Source organism: Scyliorhinus canicula, chromosome 18 (assembly GCF_902713615.1).
Source record: "Scyliorhinus canicula chromosome 18, sScyCan1.1, whole genome shotgun sequence".
NCBI lineage: Eukaryota > Metazoa > Chordata > Chondrichthyes > Carcharhiniformes > Scyliorhinidae > Scyliorhinus > Scyliorhinus canicula.
This window is the reverse complement of record NC_052163.1, coordinates 116491946-116519526: the sequence shown is the minus strand read 5'-3', so window position 1 is coordinate 116519526 and position 27581 is coordinate 116491946. Positions and strand designations below refer to the sequence as shown.

Sequence of the window (27581 nt, the reverse complement as noted above, 5' to 3'; positions counted from 1 at the left end):
TTTTGTTTATGAATGTGTGAGGGTGTTTGTTGTGTTGCTGAAAGTGTGAGGGTGTGTGAATGTGTGTGTGTGAATGTGTGAGGGTGTGCATGTGAATGTTTGAGGGTGAGTGTGAATGTGTGAGGGTGTGTGTGTGAATGTGTGAGGGTGTGTGTGAATGTGTGTGTATGAGTGTGTGAATGCGTTTGTGAATGTGTGAAGTTGTGTTGTGTGTGTGAATGTTTGAGAGTGTGTGAACGTGTGAGGATGTGTTGTGTGTGAATGCGTGAGGGTATGTGTGAAGGTGTGTTTGTGAGTGTGTGCAGGTGTGTGTGAATGTTTGAGGGTGTGTATGAATGTGTGAGGGTGTGCCTGTGAATGTCTGAGGGTGTGTCTGTCAATGTGTGAGGGTATGTGTGAGTGTGTGAAGGTGTGTGCGAGTGTGTGAAGATGTGTGCGAGTGTGTGAAGGTGTGTGTGTGTCTGAAGGTGTGTGTGAATGTTTGAGGGTGTGTGTGTGAACGTGTGAAGTAGTGAGTGTGAATGTTTGAGGGTGTGTGTGTGAACGTGAGTGTGTGAATGTTTGAGGGTGTGTGTGTGAATGTGTGAAGGTGTGTGTGAGTGTGTGAAGGTGTGTGTGAGTGTGTGTGAGTGTTTGAAGGTATGTGCGTGAATGTTTGAGGGGGTGTCTGTGAATGTTTGGGGGTATGTGTATTAATGTGTAAGGGTGTGTGTGTGAATGTGTGAGGGTGTGTGTGTGAATGTGAGGGTGTGTGTATGAATGTGTGAGGGTATGTGTGTGTGTGAAGGTGTGTGTGAGTGTGTGTGAGTGTTTGAAGGTATGTGCATGAATGTTTGAGGGTGTGTGAATGTGTGAGGTTGTGTCTGTGAATGTTTGAGGGTATATGGGGCCTCACGGTAGCATGGTGGTTAGCATCAATGCTTCACAGCTCCAGGGTCCCAGGTTCGATTCCCGGCTGGGTCACTGTCTGTGTGGAGTCTGCACGTCCTCCCCGTGTGTGCGTGGGTTTCCTCCGGGTGCTCCGGTTTCCTCCCACAGTCCAAAGATGTGCGGGTTAGGTGGATTGGCCATGCTAAATTGCCCGTAGTGTAAGGTTAATGGGGGGATTGTTGGGTTACGGGTATACGGGTTACGTGGGTTTAAGTAGGGTGATCATTGCTCGGCACAACATCGAGGGCCGAAGGGCCTGTTCTGTGCTGTACTGTTCTATAAGTTCTATGTGTGTTAATGTGTGAGGGTGTGTGTGTGTGTGTGAATGTGAGGGTGTGTATGTGAATGTGTGAGGGTGTATGTGTGAGGGTATGTGTGTTAATGTGTAAGGGTGTGTCTGTGAATGTGTGAGGGTGTGTGTTTGAATGTGAGGGTGTGTGTGTGTGAAGGTGTGTGAGTGTGTGAAGGTGTGTGTGTGAATGTTTGAGGGTGTGTGGGTGTGTGCGAATGTGTGAAGGTGTGTGTGTGAATGTGAGGGTGTGTGTGTGAATGTGTGAAGGTGTGTGTATGAATGTTTGAGGGTGTGTGTGTGAATGTGTGAAGGTGTGTCTGTGAATGTTTGAGGCTGTGTGTGAATGTGTCAGGTTGTGTGTATGAATATTTGAGGGTGTGTGAATGTGTTTATGGTAATTGAAGATAAGAGGTTAATTGGCTGTGAAGCCTGCTGTGGTTGACTAGCTGTAGGCCACGCTGTTTGGATGAGATGATCCTGGAGGCCACCTAATGCCTGAGGAACCTGTTTGCCCATCCCCCCCACCCCACCCCCCTCCAACCCTGCCAGAGGAGGGATGAAAACCTGAGTGTTTAGAAACAGAACCAGATGTTAAATAGAGGTGAGCAGCAGCAGAACACCATTTCAGTGACAGTAGGAGCTCAAACCACCTCTATGCTCTATTCTTCTCCAACGTTGCCCTCACCCACTCCCCCCCCCCCCCCCCCCACCCCACCCCAAAACTGCCTTTTTGCAGGATGACACTATCAAGGCAATTCCAGAACCACCTCAGCAAAGCCACAAAGTTTTTTTGCTGACAATTATCTGGGAAATTGCAAATTGTGCATTCAGCCTTTGCTTCCTGTCTCTGTTGGCACTGCTGACCTGTTTCTGGGAATGAGGTGGGCCAAATGGATCAAGTGTCAATAGGAGAATATTTAGGGGATGGTGATGTGTGTGTTAGTGCCTGTCTGTGTGTGTGTTAGTGTCTGCCTGTCTGAGTGTATACCTCTGTGTGTCTCTTGTGTGAGTCTGTTTGTGAGCGTGTCTCTGTGTTGGTCTTTGTGTCTGTCTATCTGTTTGTTTGTGTGTCTCTGTGTCTGTGAGAGTGCATCTGTCTGTGTGTCCATCTGTGTCTCTGTCCCTTTGTGTGTTTCAGTGTCTGTGTGTGTCTCTCTATGTGCCTGTGTTTGTGCCTATGTGTCTCTGCCCGTATCCCTTCCTGTGCGACTCCCTGTATGCGTGTCTCTGTGCCTGTGATTGTGTGTCTCCCTGCCTGTGTGTATGTCTGTGATTGTGTGTCTCTCTGTGTATCTTGCTGTCTCTGTGTCTGTGTGTGTGTATCTATCTCTATGTGCCTGGATGTGTCTCAGTGTGTATCTGTCTGTGTGTGTCTCAGTGTGTATCTGTCTGTGTGTGTCTCCGTGTGTATCTGTCTGTGTGTGTCTCAGTGTGTATCTGTCTGTGTGTGTCTCCGTGTGTATCTGTCTGTGTGTGTCTCAGTGTGTATCTGTCTATGTGTGTGTCTGTGTGTGTCTGAGTGTGTGTGTGTGTATATCTGTTTCTCTGTGTGCCTGTGTGTATCTGTCTGTGTGTGTGTCGCAGTGTGTGTATCTGTCTCTGTGTGTGTCGCAGTGTGTGTATCTGTCTCTGTGTGTGTCAGTGTGCGTGTGTATCTGTCTCTGTGTGTGTCACAGTGTGTGTATCTGTGTGTCTCATTGTGTGTGTGTATCTGTCTGTGTGTTTGTGTCTCAGCGTGTGTATCTGTCTCTGTGTGTGTCTCAGTATGTGTGTGTGTATCTGTCTCTATGTGTGTGTGTATTTGTATTTCTGTGTGTTCCACTGTGTGTGCCTCAGTGTGTGTATCTGTCTCCATGTGTGTGTATCTTTCTCTGTGTGTTCCTGTGTATCTTACTGTGTGTGTGTGTCTCAGTGTGTTTGTATCTGTCTCTGTGTGTGTGTCTCAGTGTGTGTGTGTCTCAGTGTGTGTGGTCACCATTCCTATCCCATTCTTTTGTGGTCGTCAGCAAGCTCACCCACTCACATTTTTCGTCTCATTTGAACTCTCTGTTGCCAAGGCTATGCAGTCTATTGAACTGACTTTGTAAAGTTTGTGCAGTCAGAGGCCAACAGCACCCCCCCCCCCCCCCCCACAACCAAACCACCACCCAGTGTCCAAACTACACCCCCCCCCCCCCCCCCCCCACACACACACATACACACACACACCCCAAACTCATACACACCTTCACCTTTTTTTTTGCTAAAACACTTCCCAGACCATAAGTATAAACCCTGTGTGGACAATAACCCCCCCACCCACACACTCTTGGCTCCCTGACACCAAGCTCCTTTATAAGGCAGTCGTCTCCCTGGTAACGGTCCGGCTTCAATAGCACTGTCAAAGCCCTCCACACGCGCAGTCACTGACTCTCATCTCCTGTTTTATTCAGGAAAAAAAAAATCGCCCTCGTAACCTCCCCTGGACCTGGCATCTCCATTTTAATCCACCCTCCCTCCCTTCCCAGGCAGGCAAGGCCCTGCCCCTGAGGCCAGTCTGTGGCACTCTCTCTGCACCCCCCACCCCCTCAGGTCAGGAGCCCCATTATCCCCCCCCCCCCCCCCCCCCCCCCCAAGTACTAACTTGCGTCCAGCCCTCGCAGCCAGCCACGGTTTAGTGAATCCCCGCTCGCTGAGCAGTGTTTGAGGAGGAAGAAGGAACAGCAACAACAACAACAAAAAGAGAAGCGAGAGAGAGAGAGAGAGAGGCTTTTCAAACTTTGGGAGTTTGGCAGAGAGTGTGAGAGTGTGTACTGTCTCTCCCCCCCCCCCACCCCCATCCTGTCTCCAAAAGCGACTTTACTTTTGTTTGTTTTTTTCTGGGAGGAGGTGTTGCTGAGGGTGTTGTGGGGGGGGGGGGGGGGGAGTTGTTGTTGGGAGGGAATGGGTTTGACATGGATGTGAAGTGATCGCTGTTGCTTTCCACATGACTTGCTCTCTGGCCCCTGGACGAGAGCAGCGAGTGAGTGAGTGAGTGAGTGAACCGCAGCAGCTTCTGGTCCGGGGATCTCTTTCTCTTTGGTTCTCTCTCATTCTCCTTCCCTCTCTCACTCTCTCTCTCTCACACTCCCTATCTCCCTCTCTCACTCCCTCCCTCTCTCCCCTTCCCTCTCTCTCCCCTTCCCTCTCCCCCTCTCTTTCCCCCTCCCCTTTCCTCCCTCTCTCTCTACCCCTTCCCTCTCTCTACCCCTCCCTCTCTCTCTACCCCCTCCCTCCCCCTCCCCCTCTCTTCCCCCTCCCTCCCACTCTCCCTCTCTTCCCCCTCCCTCCCACTCTCCCTCCCTTCCCCCTCCCTCCCACTCTCCCTCCCTCCCTCCCTCTCTCCCTCCCTCCCTCCCTCTCTCCTCCTCCCTCCCTCTCTCCCTCCCTCCCTCCCTCTCTCCCTCCCTCCCTCCCTCTCTCCCTCTATCCCTCCCTCCCTCTATCCCTCCCTCCCTCTATCCCTCTCTCCCCCCTCTCCATCTCTCCCCTCCCTCCTCTCTCTCTCTCCTCCCTCCCTCTCTCTCTCTCCCTCCCTCTCTCTCTCTCCCCTCCCTCCCTCCCTCCCTCTCTCTCTCTCCCTCCGTCTCTCTCCCTCCCTCTCTCCCTCCCTCCCTCCTTCTCTCCGTCTCCCCCCTCCTTCCCTCCGTCTCCCCCTCCCTCTCTCCGTCTCTCCCTCCCTCTCCATCTCTCCCTCCCTCCCTCTCCATCTCTCCCTCCCTCCCTCTCCATCTCTCACTCCCTCGCTCTCCATCTCTCCCCCTCCCTCTCTCCAGCCCGGGACACTCACTGACTTGACTGACCCTCAAGTAATGCCTCCCCTAGAAAATGCCCAAAGGAAGCTGTGACTGCCTGTGCTGGGCACTGCCCCAAACAGTGTGAAACCTCCTGTCTTACCCCCCCCCCACCCAAACTTTGGGCTTCTTGGAGTAGTGTAATGTTGGACTGGAAACATTAACCCCCCTCCCCTCCCTCCACCACCCCCCCCCCCCCCCCCTCTCTGCACACAGATGCTGTGTTTCTTTCCAGCCCTTGCTGTTTTTGATTCTGACCTGCCTCACTGTGTTTCCTCCCAAACTCTCTGTCCCTTCACCTCTCCTCACATTGCAGCCCTCACAGAGCTCCTGCCTCCCGGGTAGCTGGAAGGAGAGGAGAGGTGGGGGGGTGGGGGGAGGATTTGGTTGGGGTAGGTGGGTTTAGGGGGGCGGGGGGAGGGGGGGGGGATGGCCATGGCCGCCAGTGAGTGGGGAGACCCCCGGGAGGACAGCAAGCCTTACCCCCACAACGGCAGCGAGGATGCTCTGGAGAGCCCCGCTCCCTCCTCCTCGCAGACCGGGGGCAGCGAGTGCGAGCTGGGCGAGCAGGACAGGCAGGGGGGGCTCCAGGTGGACTGTGTGGTCTGTGGGGACCGGGCCAGCGGCAAACACTACGGCCAGTTCACCTGCGAAGGCTGCAAGAGCTTCTTCAAGCGGAGCATCAGGAGGAACCTCTCCTACACCTGCAGGTCCAACCGGGACTGTCACATTGACCAGCACCACAGGAACCAATGCCAGTACTGCCGGCTCAGAAAATGTTTCAAAGTCGGCATGAAGCGAGAAGGTAAATATCCGCTCATTTCTCTGTCTTTAAAAAAGTCTAGCTCTGTGCAGTGTGTCAGTCTGTGCTGAGTTAGTTCACTGATCTCAGATAGGGTCCGAGTTTTCTTCTGTAATCCCTGTGGTTATGTTAGTGGTATGTGCGCCCGTGTAAGTGTGTGCTTGTGCCGTGTGTTTGCACGTCCGTGTTTAAATGTGTGCATCTGTGCGTTTGTGTAAACCTGAAAGAATGTAGGTCTGCATGTAAGTGTGCATCTGTGTTGTGCGTGTTACTTTGTATGTGTAACTGTATGCATCTGTGTGTGTGTGTGTGTAAGGCTGTAAGTGTGTTCTGTGTGTTTGAGTGTGTGTGTTGTGTGTGTGTGTGTGCCTATGTGTCTGAGCCTGTATTTGTGTGCGTGTTTGAGTCAATGTATATGTGTCTGTGTGTGTTGGGTGTGTTTATGTGTGTCAGTGTGTGTGCATTTGTATGTCAGTGTGTGAGTGTGTTTGGATGTGTGCATTTGTTTGTGTGATTAGGTGTGTGTTTTTCTGTTTGGGTGTGTGTTTGTGTGTCTGGGTGTGTGTTTGTGTGTCTGGGTTGTGTTTCTGTGTCCGTGTTTGTTTGGGTGTGTGTTTTTATGTGTCAGTGTGTGTGTTTGTATGTCCGTGTGTATTTGTGTGTCTGGGTGTATGTTTGTGTGTCAGTGTGTGTGCGTTTGGGTGTGTGTTTTTATGTGTCAGTGTGTGTGTTTGTATGTCAGTGTGTGTTTGTGTGTCTGGGTGTGTGTTTGTGTGTCTGGGTTGTGTTTGTCAGTGTTTGTTTGGGTGTGTGTTTTTATGTGTCAGTGTGTGTGTGTTTGTATATCAGTATGTATTTGTGTGTCTGGGTGTGTGTTCGTGTGTCAGTGTCTGTTGGTGTGTGTTTTTATGTGTCAGTGTGTGTTTGTGTGTCCGGGTGTGTGTTTGTGTGTTCGGTGGGAGGGTGAGGACAGTAATCAGCCGGGGTTTGTGTTCCAGATTGGTATCCAGTGCCAGTTGTGTGTGCTGAAAGGGCACGGGGTAAAAGCCAGGAGTGGGGGCAATCTGACTGTGCTGCCACCTGTGGTTCATCAGCCATTTGGAGTCTGCTCTCTCTGTCACTCACTCTCTCTCTCCAGATTGGTTGTAGGGAGATGACCCCATGGTGGAGGGTGCTGGGTAGCTCCCTGTGCTGGTGGGTCTAGAACATAAGAGGGAGGGAGAGTGGAGTGTAGGTGGAGAGATTATTTGAAATGTAATTAATGCCATGAGGGATCATACAGTGATAGCCAACGCAGTCACCCAGCCAATGGCAGGACGTCTCCAACAAGCCCACTTGTTGAGCTAAAGTGGAATTGAAACGGCAAGGGTCAGAGGACAAGCATGAAACAGAATATGCTTGAAATGCTCATCAGGCTAGGCAGCATCTGTGGAGAGAGAAACTTGAGTTAACATTTTAAGTCGTTGACCTTTCATCAGAAAGTTTCTGACGAAAGGTCACAGAACGGAAAGGTTAACTCACTTTCTACCTCTACAGATGCTGACCAACCTGCTGAGCATTTCCAGACTTTTCTGTTTATATTTCCGATTTCTGGGATCTGTGGTCTTTTGCTTTTGTTACACAGCAAGCGAGTGGTCGTGATTATCTTGAAGGCTTGTGTGAACCCACGAGACTTGACAGATCTTGACAACAAGAGGTATGTCTCAGGAAAGAGCAGACACACCACTGGAGCCATGCAAATTGGCGGGGCTCCTTTGCAAGGTATGTTTAGGGTAGATTACTGGGGCAGCATAGAGAGAATCTCTGAATAATCCAGACATGGAATGGACACCAACCCCGAATGAACCAGGTAAAGAAAGTCTACTTTCTAAAAAAGAATCTAATTTAAAAAAGGGACTGAAAATTGATAATGTCTAGAGGTTGGGTCAAATTGTATAAGACAGAATTATTACAGAGTAACAGGGGATCTATTTGACTTCAGGTACTGGGGTATAGCAAGCGATATCGATCGAAGTGTTTATTATTCATGTGTCCTGACTTTCTAATCAATGTGTGTGTGTGTGTGTGTGGAGACCCTGCTTGACTGTGATGCCCCTCATAGTTTTTTTTTTTTTTTTTTCTATAAATTTAGATTACCCAATTATTTTTTCCAATTAAGGGGCAATTTAGCGTGGCCAATCCACCTACTCTGCACATTTTTGGGTTGTGGGGGCGAAACCCACGCAGACACGGGGAGAATGTGCAAACTCCACACGGACAGTGTCCCAGAGCCGGGATCGAACCTGGGACCTCAGCGCCGTGAGGCGGTTGTGCTAACCACTAGGCCACCGTGCTGCCCATGCCCCTCATAGTTAAATAAATTGTCTGTTGAGAAGAATCGCCAGTCGGGGAAGGAAGTGGACAGCAGCACCTCCAAGGGACAAACTGCAAACCCGACTCCCACGTTTTATACAGATGTTAGTTTTGAAGATCATGAGTTGTGTATTTTGACTTTTACTACAAGAGAAGCCATTGCCCAATAACTTTACTTAACATAAATATCAGTAGTTTCTCCCAGTAGATTAATTCAGCTCATTGAGTGGGGTAAAAATCTCAGGGCTACCACTAAGCGATCCCAATACCTTTGCTTAGCTTGCATGTAGCCCATATCTTCAGCGAGCTCGACCAGTTGCAGTTACACTGTGACCCCGCCACATGGGATATACTGGCCGATATTGTTGGTCATGCCTCATCCTCACTTTACCAACTTTTCAATGTCTAATGTCTTTCCTCTCTCGCTCTCCCGCTCTCTTTCCCTTGTATAATAGATACTCTCTGGTGTTTTCAAACCATGTCTGCACTATTTATTCTGCCTCTTTTTTTCTGACTCTATTCTTCCCTTCTCTCTCTCTCTCTCTCCTTTATCTCTTTCACTCCTCTGTTTCTCTCTTCACTTGTTTCTCTCATTCTTGTTCTCTTTCCTTGGTCTCTCCCACTTTCTTTCCAGTAAATAGACTGGATTCCTATCAATCTTGAGGAACATTGTTACCAGTCTGATATGTTTACCTCTCTCTTTTACTTTCATGCTCACCATCCTTATCCTCATTTCTATCTCCGATCTGCCTCCCTCTCTCTCTCTCTCTCTCTCTCTCTCTCTCTTCTATTACCTCTGCTTCTGTTCTGGCCGTTGCCTCTTCCAGGCTGTTTTCTTCCAGGTCCCATTAACTTTTCTCTTTCCCTCAAACCATTCCACTCATTTGAAGCCGCAAAAGACTCATCTGAAGTTACTCCTGCTTAAAAACAACAGAGGATTGATCATCCCTTTCCCAAGCATGCAAGCCTTTGCTGATCCCACTCGTTTCCCATACACACAGACACACATACACCCACATATACACACACACACACACACATACATAAACACACACACACAGGCAGACAGACACACTTACACGCACACATAGGTTACAGAAACACACAGCCGACATGTGATAACACTGGGTGTTTTGATGCCTGCAGACAGTTATTGTCAGTGCCCCCTTGGGACCTCAGCTCTCACCCGGGTCAATGTGCCATTGACCTCAGTGTAGCCTCCCCCCCCCCCCCCCCCCCCCCCCCCACCCCCCACCGCCCGCCCCCACACACAGTCTCCTGGCCAGAATGCAACCACTAAATCTATCGGCCACATGCTTCTTGCTAAAGTGCACACTGGCAGCTGAAAAATTCCAGAGTTGATACATTCACACACAGTGGCCTCTGCCACAGGCTTTCTGTCCTGTTCAAACTTACTTAAGGTGCGGGATTTAAGGCTGGATAGTTACAGAGTCTGTTGTACTTTACTTACTGAGGAACGGTAGAGAGAGGCCAGCCTTCCACACGGGAGTTAGCATATTTTAAAGAGGTACTACTCCAAGTGTCAGAGGTCACCACATCACTGCCTCCTTTCTTATTCTCTCTTTCTCTATCTTCCGCCTGCGTTTTCAATCACCCCTTCCCTCTCATTCAATCCCTTTCTCTCAGTTATTTGCTCGCTTGCTGTCCTTGTTCCCTTCTCCGTGACGAACCCACTTTTTGCTTTAACAAATTTAAGTTGTTCTTATTTTTCTCTTTTGCCTTCCTTGCTGCATTTCTCACTCAGCTCCCACATCTCTCTGCAGGATATAGAAACTTGATGCCAACTCACCATTCCAGACATAGGACATGTGGCTGCTATTTTGACCTTAAGAGGATTGTTGCAATATCTCACACGTCACTGCTAGAGTTTTATGTGGGTATTAAACCGACTTTATTTGGACAAAAATAGAGAGTGATCGACACCTGGCCAAATCAGTCCGAAGATATTTTGTTCGCCTTCTCTGCCCTTGATCTTTGAGCACAGTAAGAAGTCTTACAACACCAGGTTAAAGTCCAACAGGTTTGTTTCAAACACGAGCTCGTGTTTGAAACAAACCTGTTGGACTTTAACCTGGTGTTGTGAGACTTCTTACTGTGCTCACCCCAGTCCAACGCCGGCATCTCCACATCTTGATCTTTGAAGCTGCCCAGGGAGAATTCAACCACGTCCGACCCATTTATTGGGTGCATAATGGGCCCAAAGGCAGTCAGAACAGGAGGCCTTGTGGTGCAGTGGGGTGGGGTCCCTGGACGCCCAGGGTTCAAGTCCCACTCCAGGACTCGATGGCTAAGGGAGGTGTGTTCATAACGTGGCCAAACAGGTTGAGTATCAGCTTATAAATCCTTTCAACACGCCAATGGCCTGGGATTGGGAATGGGAGAGATTCCTGTTTGACCATGGGATGGATAGAAAATTGGCACCTCTACCATCACTATCCACAGTTCCAGGCTACAACATGCATGTAAAAGTTTAAGTTACTACAGCGTCTTGTGGGGGGGGTGCAATTGGCTTTATTGGCTGGGCGGATGCAGCGGATCAGAGTGGTTCCGACAGCATGTGATGAAGTTGGGACCTGCTTCCTCGCCCTGTCTGTGGTAGAGTTTGTGGTGCTGTGAGACGGACCTGCCTTCGAGCAGAGAACTCAAGAGGATGAATACACCAAAGTGGGCTGGGAAACTGTGCCCACTGAGATCGAGAGAAGACATGGCACTGGGAAATGCTTTACCTGTCCTGGGAGTGTGTGATGGGGACAGTGTAGAGGGAGCTTTACTCCGTGGGCAGCATGGTATCACAAGTGGATAGCACTGTGGCTTCACAGCATCAGGATCCCAGGTTCGATTCCCCGCTGGGTCACTGTCTGAACGTTCTCCCCCGTGTCTGCGTGGGTTTCCTCCGAGTGCTCCGGTTTCCTCCCACAGTCCAAAGACGCGCAGGTTGAGTGGATTGGCCATGATAAATTGCCCTTAGTGACAAAAAAAAGATTAGGAGGGATTATTAGGTTATGGGGATAGGGTGGAAGTGAGGGCTTAAGTGGCTCGGTGCAGACTCGATAGGCAGAATGGCCTCCTTCTGCACTGTTTGTTCTATGTTGTATATGTGTAATTGCCTGAATCTTGTACTCTCACAATGTCATCTAACCCCGTGCTTTACCTGTCCTGGGAATGTTTGATGGGGACAGTGTAGAGGGAGCTTTACTCTGTATCTAACCCCGTGCTTTACCTGTCCTGGGAATGGTTGATGGGGATAGTGAAGGGGGAGCTTTACTCTGTATCTAACCCCATGCTGTAGCTGTCTTGGGAGTGTTTGATGGGGACAGTGTAGACGGAGCTTTATTCTGTATCTAACCTCATGCTGTAGATGTCTTGGGAGTGTTTGATGGGGACAATGTAGAGGGAGCTTTACTCTATATCTAACCCCGTGCTGTACCTGTCCTGGGAGTGTTTGATGGGGACAATGTAGACGGAGCTTTACTCTGTATCTAACCCCATGCTGTGGCTGCCCTCGGAGTGTTTGATGAGGACAGTGTAGAGGGAGCATTATTTTCTATCTAACCCCCGTGCTGTGCCTTTCCTGGCAGTATTAAATGGGGACAGTGTAGAGAGAGCTTTGCTCTCTATCTAACTTTGTGCTGTACCTGCCCTGGGAGTGTTTAATGGGGACAGTGTAGAGAGAGCTTTACTCTCTATCTAACCCCATGCTGGTACTGCCCTGGGAGTGTTTGATGGGGACAGAGTAGAGGGAGCTTTACTCTGTATCTTACCCTGTGCTGTACCTGTCCTGGGAGTGTTTGTTGGGGACAGTACAGAGGGAGCTTTACTCTGTATCTAACCCCGTGCTGTACCTGTCCTGGGAATGTTTGATGGGCACAGTGTAGAGGGAGCTTTACTCTTTATCTAACCCACGCTGTGGTTGCCCTGGGAGTGTTTGATGAGGACAGTGAAGAGGGAGCTTTACTCTGTATCTCACCCCCGTGCTGTGCCTTTCCTGGCAGTATTTAATGGGAACAGTGTAGAGAGAGCTTTACTCTCTATCTAACCCCATGCTGGTACTGCCCTGGGAATGTTGGATGGGGACAGAGTAGAGGGAGCTTTACTCTGTATCTAACCTCGTGCTGTACCTGTCCTGGGAGTGTTTGATGCGGACAGTGTAGAGGGAGCTTTACTCTTTATCTAACCCCGTACTGTACCTGTTCTGGGAGTGTTTGATGGGGACTGTGTAGAGGGAGCTTTACTCTGTATCTAACCCCGTGCTGTACCTGTCCTGGGAGTTTTTGATGGGCGCAGTGCAGAGGGAGCTTTACTCTGTATTTAACCCCGTGCTGTACCTGTCCTGGGAGTGTTTGATGGGGACAGTGTAGAGGGAGCTTTACTCTGTATTTAACCCCGTGCTGTACCTGCCCTGGGAGTGTTTGATGGGGACAGTGTAGAGGGAGCTTTACTCTGTATCTAATCCCGTGCTGTATCTGCCCTGGGAGTGTTTGGTGGGGACAGAGTAGAGGGTGTTTTACTCTGTATCTAACCCTGTGCTGTACCCGTCTTGGGAGTGTTTGATGGGGACAGTGTAGAGGGAGCTTTATACATAATCCCGTGCCGAACCTGTCTTGACACAAACTATAACATTTGGAAAAACTTTGCATTCCTCAGTATTTGGGGGAAAAGATCCTTGAATTGTTGCAGCCTGATTTTGTGAAAACAGCAGAAGTGAAAATCAACTTTTAAACTGAACCATTCTTAAAATGAAAATTGACATTCACTTTATTTTCCATCTTGAAAACCTCAAAGGGTGATTCAGTGAAGTGAAAGAGAAGCGTGCCTGCCATTGGCTATCAGCTTGGTGTGACTTGCGCAGGGAAATTGAATACTTTCAAAAGAAGAGAATGAAGAGTTAATTATTAATTTGATTAACGGAGAAGGGAGGTCAAGCTTTGTTTTACCTTGAAGAACCTTTTAAATTTCCACATAGTCTAATCCAACCGGATGCTTCTGAAAAGGAATCCCAACGTTCCTGCGTCAATGAAAAGTTAAATATTCTCAGTGATGATTCATTGCTGCTGTCACCTTCCATTTGTCAGAATTCCTGGATTTTGCTTCGGGTAGTTCCTGTTGTGCTCACCATTGTGTTCCGTCGGAGAATTGTAAAACCCCTGGCTCCATCTCCCTTTCCACTTTCGCAATCAGCTCATTCTCTCGGCTTTTGAAAATCCACTTATCGATCGTGGGGCAAGGGGGGGGGGGGGGGGGGGGGGGGTGGCGAAATAACCCGTCCTTGTCGGAATTTGTCCAGGAAAGAGCCTTTTGACCCATGGGTGCCACCCATCCGGCCCAGGGGTCCTGTTTAGAGCCTTGAGTTAGGATTGGCCGCACAATGTGGGTGACCACAGCTATGAGAACATCCTGGTCAGCAGAATCGGATACTTGCTGAGGCTGTACTGGAGGGGAAAACCAGGTCAGCGGATTGGCGGTGGCGAGAGAGGGCTGGGGGGGGGGGGGGGGGGGGGGGGGGGGGTTGAGGTGGTTCCCAGAAATACAGTGCGGTGGACGTCTGAAATAATGAGCTTCCACCCACGTTTCATCATCGCTGTGCTTGGGTTCCCTGGATTCAACCAATGAAATGTAACTGAAAGTGTCAGAGAGGAAATAGGACTTTGATGAGAGTCGCGGTGACACTGGCTGATTAATAAGCTCTGGCATTTCCTCCCCGCACCTCTCTGTCTCGTCACCTCTCTCCCACTTTCCGACACCCCATGAGACCTACCTCTTTCTGGCCATAGAGTCACAGAATCCCGTCAGTGCAGAAGGAGGCTATTTGGATCATCAATGCAGCACTGATCCCCCGAAAGAGCACCCTTGGCCCAAACGCCCACTCTATCCCCATAACCCCACCTAACCGTTGGACAATTTAGCATGGTCAATCCATTTAGCGTACACGCCTTTGGACTGTGGGAGGAAACAGGAGCACCCGGAGGAAATCCACGCAGACACGGGGAGAACGTGCAAACTCCACACTAGACAGTCAGCCGAGATCAGAATTGAACCCACATCCCTGGTGCCGTGAGACAGCAGTGCTAACCACTGTGCGACTGTGCCATATCATCTGGCCTAACATCTCTTTATGTGGCTCGGTGTTAACATTTATTAATTAACGTTCCTGTGAAACACCTTCTGTTATGATGTAGGTGCTATATAATTGCAAGTTGTAGTTGTTGTACGAGAGACAAGCTTGGGGCTGTTGGTGGCTCTGTGCCAGAACTAAGGGTTGTGGTCGGTGAGGATTTTATTCGAGGGAATAATACTCACAGTCACCACACAACAACAGGAAGGCTGCACGACCCATAATGAAACAGTTCCTGAACTCAGCTGCAAACTGATTCATTTCTGGAGATTCCCAAATTCTTTCCCATTGGCCTTGCTTTCCATTCTCAGCGAGAATGCCATCCTGTCTCCTCCTCCTTTCTGTGATCACATTTCTCCTTTTGGTCAATTTTACAACAACTCAGACATAGTCCCAGTGACCGCATCTCGGAACAAACATTGTGTTTGCATGTCTAGCAACGGTAAACATATAGATCTGTAGCTTCAACTGCAGAGTCAGGCTTAGTATTATCATCGAATGGTTACAGTAGAGAAGGAGACCATTCAGCCCATTCTGTCCATACTGGCTCTCTGCAGGAGTAATTCACCCAGTCCCATTCCCCTGCCTTTATCCCAGTAATGCTGCAACTCCTTTCTCTTCGGATAACGACCCAAATCCCTTTCGAAAGCCATGATTAATCCTCCCTTCACCTCACTCTTAGACCATGCATTCCAGACCCTAACCACCCACTGGGCAAAAATAGTTTTTCCTTATATCACCATTGCTTCTTTTGCCAGTCACCTTCAACCATTGTTCCCTGGTTCTCAATCCTGTCAACAGGACCAGTCTCTCTCTCTCTCTACTCCGTCCCGAACCTTTCTGAACACCTCGATCAAATCTTCTCTTTTTCTTCCCTAACAAGAGCAACTCAAGCCTTTCCAATCTATCCACGTAACTGAAGCTCCTCGTTCCTTCAGCCAGTCTCGTGACCCTTTTCTGCACCCTCTCCAATGCGTTCACATCCTTCCGAAAGTGTGTTTGCAGAATTGGACACAGTACGGAGCAAGATGGGTGGGGGATATAATTCTAAAGTAGTGTAGTGCTCAGACCGCCCACTCGGAGGGCAGCTGAAAAGTCAAGTTTGGACTAAAGCATGGGCTGCAGTTGCCGGCAGTGATGGGCGTGAGATGAAGACTAATATGGATTTGGATTTGAGTGTTGCAAGCAGGTGAGCAAGGGTGAATTGGCTCCCCTCCATTCAACCGCCTTGTTAGTCATAACGCAGGCTGAAGTTTATTTTTCGTGAGAATATGCCTTTTCCAGATCAGAATGTATTTAACTATTTAGGCTGTGAGCAATAAAGATCCAATCAAACAAGTCAGAAAGAACACATACAGACATGGCTGCACACGCATGCACACATGTGTGCATACACACATGTACACATATGAATATACAAATATACACACATGTATCTATGCACATACACATATACACACACATATATACACGCACACCTGCATACATAGGAAGGCAGTGGTGCAGTGATATTATCACTGGACTAGTAATCCAGAAGTCCGGAGTAAGATCTATGGACCCGGGTTCAAATCCCACCACAGCAGATGGTGATATTCAAATTCTTTAAAAATTTGGAATTAAAAGTCTCAGGATTAGCATGAAACCATTGTTGTAAAACCCATTTGGTTCACTAAAGCCCTTGAGGGAAAGAAATCTGCCGTCCTTACCTAGCCTGACCTACATGATCCACAGCAATGCCCTTTGAAATTGAGGGCTGTTATGGACAGGTAATAAATGCTCATGTCCTGTAAATTGACACACACGGGTGTCAGAAATTAGGGGACTTTGGGTCCAATAAAAAAATAGGTAAAAGAATACAGTATACGGTTGATTGGATTTTAAATGCTGCCGATTAGGGTTAGTCTGTCTCTTGCGTGCAGTTTACTGGTAGGTTTCTGATAGAGTTGGCTTCTCGAGCTTATTCCAAAAGGGAGAGAGGGCAGCCTTCAGACTGGCTCCTCTTCTGAAGACTTTCTTAACACACCACCTGCGTTACTCGCAATCTCTCCCTGGCAGCTGGGAAGCCTTGACTTGAGATACTTCATCCATTGTAAAGGGGTTTGAGTGTGTCCGGTTGTGGAAGCGATTGTTTCAGCATCCAGTACTTTGCATGTTGAATGGCTCTTCCTTCAACAATTCTGAGTTTTAACGGGTGTCTGGATTATAGGAGCGGGTTCTCTCTTCACACTCCCCGAGGGTGATTTGTTTGTGCCTCACCTTCATCTTGGAATGTGGCTATTCATTTTTAAGCAGCTTGTTCTGTCTCAGTTCAAATTGGAAATATGAAAAACCATGGGCGTGATTTCCCCGGTCCCCGGCGGCGATATCGTAATTGCCAATCAGGCGGAGAATCCCTTTTTAAAAAAATTTAGTGTACCCAATTCATTTTTTCCAATTAAGGGGCAATTTAGCGTGGCCAATCCACCTACCTTGCACATCTTTGGGTTGTGGGGGCGAAACCCACGCAAACACGGGGAGAATGTGTAAACTCCACATGGACAGTGACCCAGGGCCGGGATTCGAACCCAGGTCCTCAGCGCCGTGAGGCAGCAATGCTAACCACTGTGCCACCGTGCTGACCTAGGAGAATCCCTTCTGATGCCCAAATTGGAGGTGGCGCTGGTTTGACGCCGGTTTCCTATCCCCTGCCTCCTCCAAAATGGTGTCATCGCGTCGCACGGCGCACGCCGCTGGAACGACGTTGGCACGTCACCTGAAGACCCTCCCTCGATGCACCGTCCTCGATGGGCCGAATTCCCGACCACGCGGGGGACGTGTGGTCTCAGCGGTTGGGAACCCGGCGTGGCGGCTGCCCAGCACCGCCACAGTTGGCCTGGAACTATGCTGCCAGTTTGGGGGGGGGGGGAGGGGTTTCTGCGAGGGCTGGGGGGGGCTAGTAGGGTGGCCAGGGGGTAGCCAGGGGGTCACTATTTTGCAGGTTGGGTCGGCACAGGGTCGGCGCCATGTTTTACGGCACGGCTCCTGCAGGTCGTCGCGGTGCGCATGCGTGGCCACGGACCCGGCCATTCTCCAGGCGTTTCTATCGTGGGAGCCGGAAGTTTTACTCGGCGCGGCTACTAGCCCCTCTCCGGTCGCAGGAATCAGTGAGGGTTCAGCACCGATTTTGCCATCGTAAAACGCCGCCATTTCCACGCCGGCGTCGGCACTTAACCTCCAAAACGGTGAATCCAGCCCGATATTTTCAGAAATAAAGGGGTATAGCCTCGTGACAAGTAGTCTCACTCACAGTCAATGTTGCCACAGATTATTTAACTTGATTCTACATGAAAGAGAGGAGATCATGCATCTGAGGACTCCGGATAGTTTCAAGCACAATGCCTATTGGAGGATGTTGACAGCTGTGAAACCTAATCACATTCTATTTTTAGCCATTTATTCATGGGTTGTGGGTGTTCTGGAAGCTGATATTGTCATCCCTATTGTGCTCGAAAAGGTGGTGGTGGGCCACATTCTTCAACCGCTGCAGTCCATGTGGTGTAGGTACACCCCAGCGCTGTTAGGAAGGGCGTTCTGGGATTTTGACCCAGTGACAGTGAGGGAACGGCGATATATTTCCCAGTCAGGATGGTGTGTGGCTTGGAGGAGAACCTGCAGGTGGTGGGGTTCCCACGTGTCTGCTGTCCTTGTCCTTCCAGGTGGTAGAGGCCACGGGGCTGGAAGGTGCTCTTGAAGGAGCCTTGGTGAGTTAATGCATCGCATCTTGCAGATGGCACACACGGCTGCCACTCTGCGCCGAGTGACTGTTTAAGGTGACGGATGGGGTGCCAGTAAAACGGGTTCCTTTGACCTGGATGGCGTCGAGCTTCTTGAGTGTTGCTGGGGCTGCAGTCATCCAGGCAAGTGGAGAGTATTCCATCACACGCCTGAATTGTGGGGAGTCGGGAGGTGGGTTAGTCGCGACGAAACATCTCGCATGTGGCCTGTTCTAATTGAAAATAAAATATTGAATTTCTTTAGTCATTTTCAACACACTTGGGATATCCCTGTCAATAAATTATGTTTTGATCTGTAGTCATTGCTGTAACACGGTCGTCAATTTGTGCACGGAAAGCTCCCACGAACAGCAATAGAATAATGGCCTGATAAATCTATTTTTCATGATGTTTGTTGAGGAATAAATATTGGTCATGACACAGTAATCAATATATTTATGTGGTTGTGTTTCCCATTTCCCATTGCTCATTTTTCCATCACTCGAGTCTAAATCACTTTTTTTCCATCAGCAGTCCAAAGGGGACGAATTCCGCCAACCCAAGCTAACCCTGGGGACCTCTCGCTGTCCAGCGGAGACCATTTGAACGGAGGCAACATCTCAGGACTCATCTCTCTCCTGTTGAGAGCAGAGCCGTACCCCACATCTCGCTTCAGCACCCAGTGCACCCAGTACAACCTCATGAGCATAGACAACATCTGTGAGCTGGCGGCAAGGCTGCTCTTCAGCGCGGTGGAGTGGGCCAGGAATATTCCTTTCTTCCACGAGCTGCAAATCTCCGACCAGGTGGCCCTGCTGCGGCTGAGCTGGAGTGAGCTGTTTGTCCTCAACGCGGCCCAGTCTTCCCTCCCTCTCCACATGGCCCCACTCCTGGCCGCGGCCGGCCTCCATTCCGCGCAGATGTCCGCAGACCGGGTGGTGAGCTTCATGGACCAGATCCGAATCTTCCAGGACCAGGTGGAGAAGCTCAAGGTTTTACAGGTCGACTCTGCTGAATACAGTTGCCTGAAGGCCATTGCCCTCTACACACCGGGTTAGTACCAAAGGCCAGAGAGGCCATTGTATTGTGTCAGGATTGACTTTGGCAACCTGTTGTGCTAACTCTGGGTAAAACAAACTGGCCTTGAGAGGTGTCAGATTGTCGTTAAACACTCCATTTTTATTTGTAATCATTTATGGGATATGGTCTTCACTGACAAGGCCAGCATTTATTACCAACCCTTAATTACCCTTGAGAGGTTTATGGTGAGCTGCCTTCTCCAATGCAATGCAGTGACTTGCTGGACCATTTCTGAATTAGAACAATATTGCTGCGGCTGGGTGACCGACTATCCTGGATTTCCTGGGATCATCCCATAATCGGGCCAGTTATCCTGGGTTGTGAGATGCTGCATTGGTGATGTTCGTACGGTGCGCGTGCGCAGAGCGCTCTCCTCTTCAATCACCTCCCCGGCACCTAGGAAAGCTCTCACGTGTGAACTCGCGGCTCTCACAGACTCTCACCGGCAAACCCCCCCCCCCCCCCCCCCCCCCACACACACACACTCCCTCCACTGCACCAGCACCACTGGCAGCAGCGCCCCCCCCCCCCCCCCCCCCCCCCCCCCAACTCCCTCCACTGCACCAGCACCACTGGCAGCAGCCCCCACCCCCCAACTCCCTCCACTGCATCACACCACTGGCAGCCCCCCCCCCCCCAACTCCCTCCACTGCATCACACCACTGGCAGCCCCTCCCACCCACTCCCTCCACTGCATCACACCACTGGCAGCCCCCCCCCCCCCAACTCCCTCCACTGCATCACACCACTGGCAGCCCCCCCCCCCCAAATCCCTCCACTGCATCACACCACTGGCAGCCCCCCCCCCCCCCCAAATCCCTCCACTGCATCACACCACTGGCAGCCCCCCCCCCAACTCCCTCCACTGCATCACACCACTGGCAGCCCCTCCCACCCACTCCCTCCACTGCACTCACACCAGTGGTTGTTGTGTTTGGTCTTTTATACCTGATGAAGGAATTCACCAAACACCTCCACTTGCCCAAGCCAGATTCTTCGTTGAATCTCGTGTGGTAGGATAGCAATTTGTTACAGAGCACGTTATTATGGTGTCTGCTTATTACACCTCTGGAATCTGCACCTCGGACTGACCATTCCCTTGTATGTCTTATAACCATCTCAATCTTCTTCTGGAGATGGCCGGCTGGGTCTCCCCTTATATGGGAGTCACTGGTCACATGACCTTGGTCTAGAGACCACATGGCATGTCTGCACTGCCACCTGCTGGTTGGAAGTCGCACACCATCCATCCATGATATAGTCCATAGGCATATCACCACACTGGTAATAGTACCCTTACCCACTTCGCCCACCACTGCACTCACATCACTGGCAACACCCCCCCCCCCCCCCCCCCCCCCCCCCGCATTGCACTCAAACCACTGGCAACACCACCGCTCCCACTCCCTCCACTGCACTCACACCACTGGCAACAGCCCCCCCCCCCCCCACTCTCTCCACTACATCACACCACTGGTAGCAACCGCACCCCACCACACCCCCTGCCACCACCCCCTCCACTGCACTCACACACTGGCAGCAGCCCCCCAATCCCTCCACTGCACCCAGACCACCGGCAATAGCTCTCCCACCATTTCCACCTTCCCCCCCCCCCCCCCCAGCTCTCACAGGGACGCTCCGATGGCAAGATGCCCCTCAAACATTTTGTCAGGAATTGGGCACCCCGTGCTGTGGGTCTGGAGTCACGGGCAGACCAGCCGGGTCAGACCGCAGAGGGACAACAGATTCCCTTCCCCAAAGTGAACTACGACAATCTGATACTTTCATGGTCCATTACCAACACTAGATTTATTTTTCAGATTTATTCAATCAACTGAGTTTAAAATCCTCCGCTTCAGAGACAGGATGGAAACTCAGTACCCGATCATTTGTTTGGGTTGCTGGATTACTAGCCCAGTCATATTACCTGTGCTACCATAACGCACTGAGAGAACACGGCAAGGGGAATTCAGCAGTCCTTAAAGGGACAAGAGTAAAACTTTGTGAGAGGAAATTACATCATCAGAAGGGAGGGGTTAAACTGGAAGTGACATCTTCGGAGTCAGCTGACCCAGTAGAAGCTGCAATACGCCACAATCAAATTCATACAGCGTAGTGAGATTTGAATTCACACCTCTGGATTATTAGTCGACGGGCCTCTGGACTTCTAGCCCAGTAAAGTAACTGCTACATTATTATTCCCTTGTGATTCCAATTCACTAATGGCATCACCACATGGCAGCCTGGTGGCACAGTGGTTGGCACTGCTGTCTCACAGGACCAGGGACCCAGGTTTGATTCCGACCTCGGGTGACTGTCTGCGTGGAGTTTGCACGTTCTCCCCGTGTCTGTATGGGTTTCCTCCGGGTGCTCTCGCACCATCCCCCCCGCCACCCCCATCTCTCCCCTCTCCCGCCCCCCCCCCCCCCCCCCTGACCACACACACACACGCCCCCGCCCCCTCAGTCCAAAGATGTGCAGGTTAGGTAGATTAGCTATGCTAAATTGCCCCTAGGTGGGGTTACGGGGATAGGGTGGGGAATTGGTCCCTGGGTGGGGTGCTCTTTCAGATGACTGGTGCACAGCCGATGGGCTGAATGGCTTCCTTCAACACGGTAGGCATTCTATGGCCTGTCCAACTCTTGGGTTGCCAGATTTTTTAACTGTATTCAAATGTCATCATTTGCCGCAGTGGGATTCGAACTCAGTTCTCCGGAGCATCACCCTGGGCCTCTAGATTTCATAGAATTTACAGTGCAGAGGGAGGCCATTCAGCCCATCAGGTCTGCACCGGCCCTTGGAAAGAGCACCTTACTTAAGCCCACGCCTCCACCCTATCCCCGTAACCCAGTAACCCCACCTAAACCTTTTTGGACACTAAGGGCAATTTATTATGACCAATCCACCTAACCTGCACATCTTTGGGCTGTGGGAAGAAACCGGAGCACCCGGAGGAAACCCACGCAGCCACGGGGAGAACGGCAGACTCCACGGGAATCGAACCTGGGACCCTGGAGCTGTGAAGCAACTGTGCTAGCCACTGTGCTACCATGACCTAGATTACTTGTCCATTGACAATACCACTCTGCCACCATCTCCCACTCTGGGGTTGCCAATCCTACAGGAATGCACTGGAGACCCCGGGTCTCAAATATAAAGCTCCAGCGCACCGACGTGAGAAAGCCCCCGAGAGGTAAACGGTTACGGCATTGAAGAAAATTGTGGTTCTTTTTCATTTCCATTGAAAACCTATAACTTTAACTGTCATAAAAATAATGGAGTATGGGGAAAGCAAAGCTGCTTGTCTGATCGTCAGGAATTGGCAAACAAAGATTCTACTCACTTTCCAATTGGCTGTTTGGGAGGCGGGGTAAACATGTCAGTCAACCAATGGCAGGGTTGTGGGGGTGGGGCACCTAGAGCTAGGAGATCATGTGACCAATCATCCAAGAATCTGTCCATCCAGAGTTGGCAACCCAACTGCATCTGTAGTTGACTCGGAATACCGTGTGAAATGTCTGGGTGATTGAGTTCAGTTGTGAACCATCCTCATCAACATAACCCACATCCTCAGAATAAATCATTAGAAAATCAACTTGTGACCACCAGAGTAGAAAGTCACCCGATAAGTATTTCTCTGGGACCACAGCCCCAGGCAACAACATGCATCTGCGACAAATGTTTCAAGATGATTCACACTGGTTTAATCAAAACAGTGTGATAATGATCTAAAAACAAAAGGCTACGTGAGGGAGGGGTGGTGAGCAAAGGTCTGGTCAAACAGTTGAGTTATAAGGAGGAGAGAGAGGGGCAGAGGCCGGGGGGGGGGGGGTGGGGATGAATTTCAGGGGGTCGAGCCAATGAGGCCAAAGGCCCAGTTGCCAATCATGGAGCACAGAATGGTAGACAAGCACCAGAGGCCAGAGTTAGAGGAACCTAGATGTAGATCGGCAGGGGATTGTTGGGGCTGGAGGAGGTTACGGAGATTGTGAGGTGAGAGGCCATGAAAGGATTTAACCATGAGATTTTCAAATTTGAGCCAATGGAGGGCAGCGAAGTAACAGGTGATCAGGAGAGAGGCACAAGAGCTTATGTATGAGATTAATTTTATGGAGGGAGAAGAGCTGGGAGGCTGGTCAGGAGAACCAAATGAATAGGCCAAAATGCAGCATCATTTGTGACTCCCCAGATACTGAACAGTCCTTGTCCATATGCAGCAAGACATGGATAACAAGCAGGCGTTGGTCGATAAGTGGAATTAACATTCGTGCCAAGCAATGACCATCCCCAACAAGGGAGAATCCAACCATCACCCCTTGACGTTCAAAGGCATTACCATTGCTAAATCCCCCACTATCAATTTCCTAGGGATTATCATTGACCAGAAAGTGAACTGGACCAGCCATATAAATACTGTGGCTACAAGAGCAGATCAGAGGCTGAGGATTCTGCAGTGAGTAACTCACCTCCTGACTCCCCAAAGCCTGTGCACCACCTACAAAGCACAAGTCAGGATTGTGATGAAATACTCCCCACTTGCCTGGATGAGCGCAGCTCCAAACAACGCTCAAGAAGCTCAACACCATCCAGGACAAAGCAGCCCCGCTTGATTAGTTCCCATCCACCATCTCCCTCCAGCCTCTTCCACAGTGACAGCCGTGTGTACCATTTACAAGATGCACTGCAGCATCGCACCAAGGCTCCTTTGACAGCATCTTCTAAACCTGTGACCTCTACCACCCAGAAGGACAAGGGCAGCAGATACGGGGGAGCACGGCCCTTGGAAATATATCACCGTCCCTTCACTGTCGCTGGGTCAAGATCCTGCAACTCTCTCCCTAACAGCACGGTGGGTGTATCTACACCACACAGCCTGCAGCAATTTACGATGACCGAGCCAGTGACGCCCACATCACCTGAATTAATAGATTTTTAAAAATCCTCATAAATTTCCTCTGTCGCCTCTTTCAAGTTAAAAAGAAATTGTGACGGTTCATTGGCTGCTAGGCTAAGGCAGGGTTAGAGATAAACAATGTTACAGAGGTGAATATCTTTGCAATGCAGACATTCTGGGGTTGGCAACTCAGTTTAGGGTCAAGGTTGGGTGCAGAGGCCGTCACAGAGGGGTGAAAGGGGTCGGTAACAATGCTCTGAAATTTGAGGTGGGAACCGAAAACTATTTTGAATTCCTTCATGGTATGTCAGCGTCACAGGCTAGGCCAGCATTAATCACCCATCTCTAATGTCCCTGGCGAAGGTGGTGCGGAGCTCCTTCTTGAACCGTTGAAGTCCATGTGGTGTAGGTGCACCCACAGTGCTGTTAGAGAGGGAGTTCCAGACGTTCCAGGAGTTTGACCCAGTGACAGTGAAGGGATGATGATATATTTCCAAGTCAGGATGGTGTGTGACTCGGGGGTGGGGCGGGGGGGGGGGGGGGGTGGGGGGGAGACTTGCAGGTGGTGGTGTCGCCAAGCGTCTGCTGCCTTTGTCCTTCTAGGTGGCTGAGGTCACTGGTTTGGAAGGTGCAGCCGAAGGAACCTTGGTGAGTTGCTGCAGTGCATCCTGTGGATGGTGCACACGGCTGCCACTGTGCGTCAGTGGTGGTGGGAGTGGTTGATGAAGGCAATGGATGGGGTTGCCAATCAAGGGGCTGCTTTGTCTTGGCAGTGGCCATCCTCTTGAATGTTATTGGAGCTGCACTCATCCAGCTTTAGTCTTTATAGCTTTCACCTTCCCAGCATTTCACTGGAAATGATGGCTCACCATGACCATGGGTTGCAGAATAGGTTTGGGAACATGGAGGTACTGGGAGAGATGAAAGGGACATAGAGCTTGGTGCCATCAGCAACAACGATAACCCAATATCTGTGGATGATATCTCCAAGGAGAAACCTGTAGCTAAGAAGCAGGAAGTACTTCAATGGTACTAAAGCCAAAATACAGCAGATGATGGTAATCTGAAATTAAAACAGAAACCGCTGCTGGTTTAGCTCACTGGGCTAAATCGGCGGCTATTAAAGCAGACCAAGCAGGCCAGCAGCACGGTTCAATTCCCGTACCAGCCTCCCCGGACAGGCGCCGGAATGAGGGGCTTTTCACAGTAACTTCATTGAAATCTACTCATGACAATAAGCGATTTTCATTTCATTTCATTTCATATCAACAGGCCGAGCAGCATCTGTGGAGGGAGAATACAACAGAGTTATTGTCTCATCAGAACTGGGACAGTTAGAGATGTAATTGGTTTCGAGCAAGTGAAGGAAGGGAGTGTGGGGCGGCACAGTGGCACAGTGGTTAGCACTGCTGCCTCACAGCACCAAGGGCCAGGCTTCGATTCCAGCCTTGGGTGACTGTGCGTTCTCCCCGTGTCTGCGTGGGTTTCCTCCGGGTGCTCCGATTTCCTCCCACAGTCCAAAGATGTGCAGGTCAGATGGATTGGCCATGAGAACCCTAGTGTCCAAAAGGTATGGTTGGGTTACTGGGATAGGGTGGGGGAGTGGGCCTAGGTAGGGTGCTCTTTCAGAGGGTCGGTGCAGACTCGATGGGCTGAATGGCCTCCTTCTGCACTGTTGGGATTCTGTGAAAAGGTAAAGTTTGGAGCTCAGGGGGAGGGCAGGATGGGATTAAATAAGAAAAGGGTCCATGGTGCAATGTCGAAAGGAGCTATTATGGGACTGTACTGTTCTATGTTCTATATGTCTTGAGGATGTGTGAATGACAGGACTCTGTGCAAGTGCCACCCAAAAGCAAAATAAAGGAACTCGTAGAGAAACCAGACACCATGAAATCTTTTCCTGCTCTGCGCACTATCACAGCCCAACCCTTTCGTTATGTTCTGGATGTGGGGAGTGAACTGTTTTGGGCTCCAAAAGAAAATTATTTTTCCACTTCTCTTCACCAGATGCTTCCGGTCTGTCCGAACCCGCCCACATCGAGAGCTTGCAGGAGAAGGTTCAGGAATCTCTTGCTGAGTACGTGCGCTGTCAGTATCCACCTCAGCCCCAGCGTTTCGGGAAACTGCTACTGCGGCTCCCGGCATTGCGAGCAGTGCCGGCCTCCCTCATTGGACAGCTCTTCTTCATGAGGCTGGTAGGGAAGACCCCCATTGAAACCCTAATCAGAGACATGCTTCTGTCCGGCGGTTCCTTCAACTGGCCTTACATGCCAACTCAATGACAAACCTGATTAGCAACAGTCTCCGACGGGTTCTGTGCTTGTATTGGGTTCTGCCAAGGATGGCACTTAATGCAGGCCTGAGATTAATGGGATGAGTTGACTTCAGAGACTAACAGGATCCTGGGATGCAGTATTTAAATTAGCACAGTATTTTTTTTTTTTCGTTTCTCAAAGAGATTGAGGCATAACTCGAGAATATTTCACAAAATTGGAAATAGCCCATTCCTGAACAATACAGCATCACAAGGTGGTGATGTCGAGAGTTCTGTCTCCCGAGCTCCACCAGCGCTCCTGATCCTGACGACTGTCCGTTGACTTCAATGGAAGATACCTGGGTACAGTTGAGAGGAAGATTGGATGTGGTGGCCCCAAACTGAATCTGCCGTGTTCACCATTTTAGTTCACTCGCAGAGAATGGCCAAGTGAGGGAGCTACTGGAGGCCACTGATACCCATCACCAAATCTCAGCGTGGGTCAGCCCCTTCAGGAGAGGCGGGAGGACAACCTGAAGGGAAGCTTGACTGCAACATCTGATGAATTGGGTATGATGTAACAAATGGGGAATCTCACTTTCATTAGATTCTCACCATGAACAAGCTTCAACTGTATAAGTGTACGGTGTGTAACTGTGTACAATTTGTGTGCATTGTAGCCAACATGGGATGTTTGGGAGCAGTATTGGAAGGGGACTGGGTTCCTCAACGTTTAACTCGTAAAAAGCACTCCAAGGTCACGTCTTAGTGCCCTGCTTATATTGTCCTTATCAACCTTCTGGAGCACTTCACAAATCCCCAAATACGCAAGGTTTTCATGCCCAGAGGGTCATTAAAACAAGGAGACGTGTCACCACAAGGGACAGAGATTTTAGCAATGTTTAAAACACAATTGGAGAACAGAAAAACAAATGCAAGGGTACAAAGAAGCAACAGTGTGACGTGGAATTAGTTTAAGAGCTTGCACTGACAGAATATGGCAGGATTGCAGACTTGTTTCCTGTGCTGTAATACCCTGTAACCCTGGTCAACTTGCTGAAATCCCCTTTACCTCACACCCATCGTAGAGGTCAGCATTGCAAGGCAAAGAATCACCCAGCAAAATCTGTTCTTGATGTTGTACAGTAGCATCATATTCATTAGCAATTGGATTCATGTGAGTGTATCTTTCAACTGTAACTTCAAGTTTGTGTGACATAACTCCTGATCTTCTGAGTGTGATGTTGCAATAAAATATTTTGAGTCTTTTGACTTTGTTA

General features: G+C 50.0%; 1 protein-coding gene across 2 annotated transcripts; it reads left to right on the top strand.

Moving 5' to 3' along the window:
• The first annotated feature begins 5435 nt into the window (after nucleotides 1–5435).
• LOC119953275 (nuclear receptor subfamily 2 group F member 1-A-like) lies at nucleotides 5436–27570 on the top strand. 2 transcript variants are annotated; one of them, XM_038777345.1, is made up of 3 exons: nucleotides 5436–5839; nucleotides 18605–19126; nucleotides 26055–27570. In XM_038777345.1, exons 1-3 carry the CDS (start codon nucleotides 5464–5466, stop codon nucleotides 26327–26329), a joined length of 1173 nt encoding a protein of 390 aa, XP_038633273.1. In that variant the 5' UTR covers nucleotides 5436–5463; the 3' UTR covers nucleotides 26330–27570. The 2 variants fall into 2 exon arrangements, with proteins under 2 accessions (XP_038633273.1, XP_038633274.1); XM_038777346.1 differs by having other exon boundaries at nucleotides 18608–19126; nucleotides 26055–26329.
• The last annotated feature ends 11 nt before the right edge of the window (nucleotides 27571–27581 follow it).

Excerpts from the sequence above, each read along its gene's own strand:
- LOC119953275 (XM_038777345.1), top strand. The coding sequence starts at position 5,464 with ATGGCCATGGCCGCCAGTGAGTGGGGAGACCCCCGGGAGGACAGCAAG. Across the intron at positions 5,840-18,604 it reads AGTCGGCATGAAGCGAGAAG|CAGTCCAAAGGGGACGAATT; the intron begins GTAAATATCCGC and ends TTTTTCCATCAG. Across the intron at positions 19,127-26,054 it reads CATTGCCCTCTACACACCGG|ATGCTTCCGGTCTGTCCGAA; the intron begins GTTAGTACCAAA and ends TCTCTTCACCAG.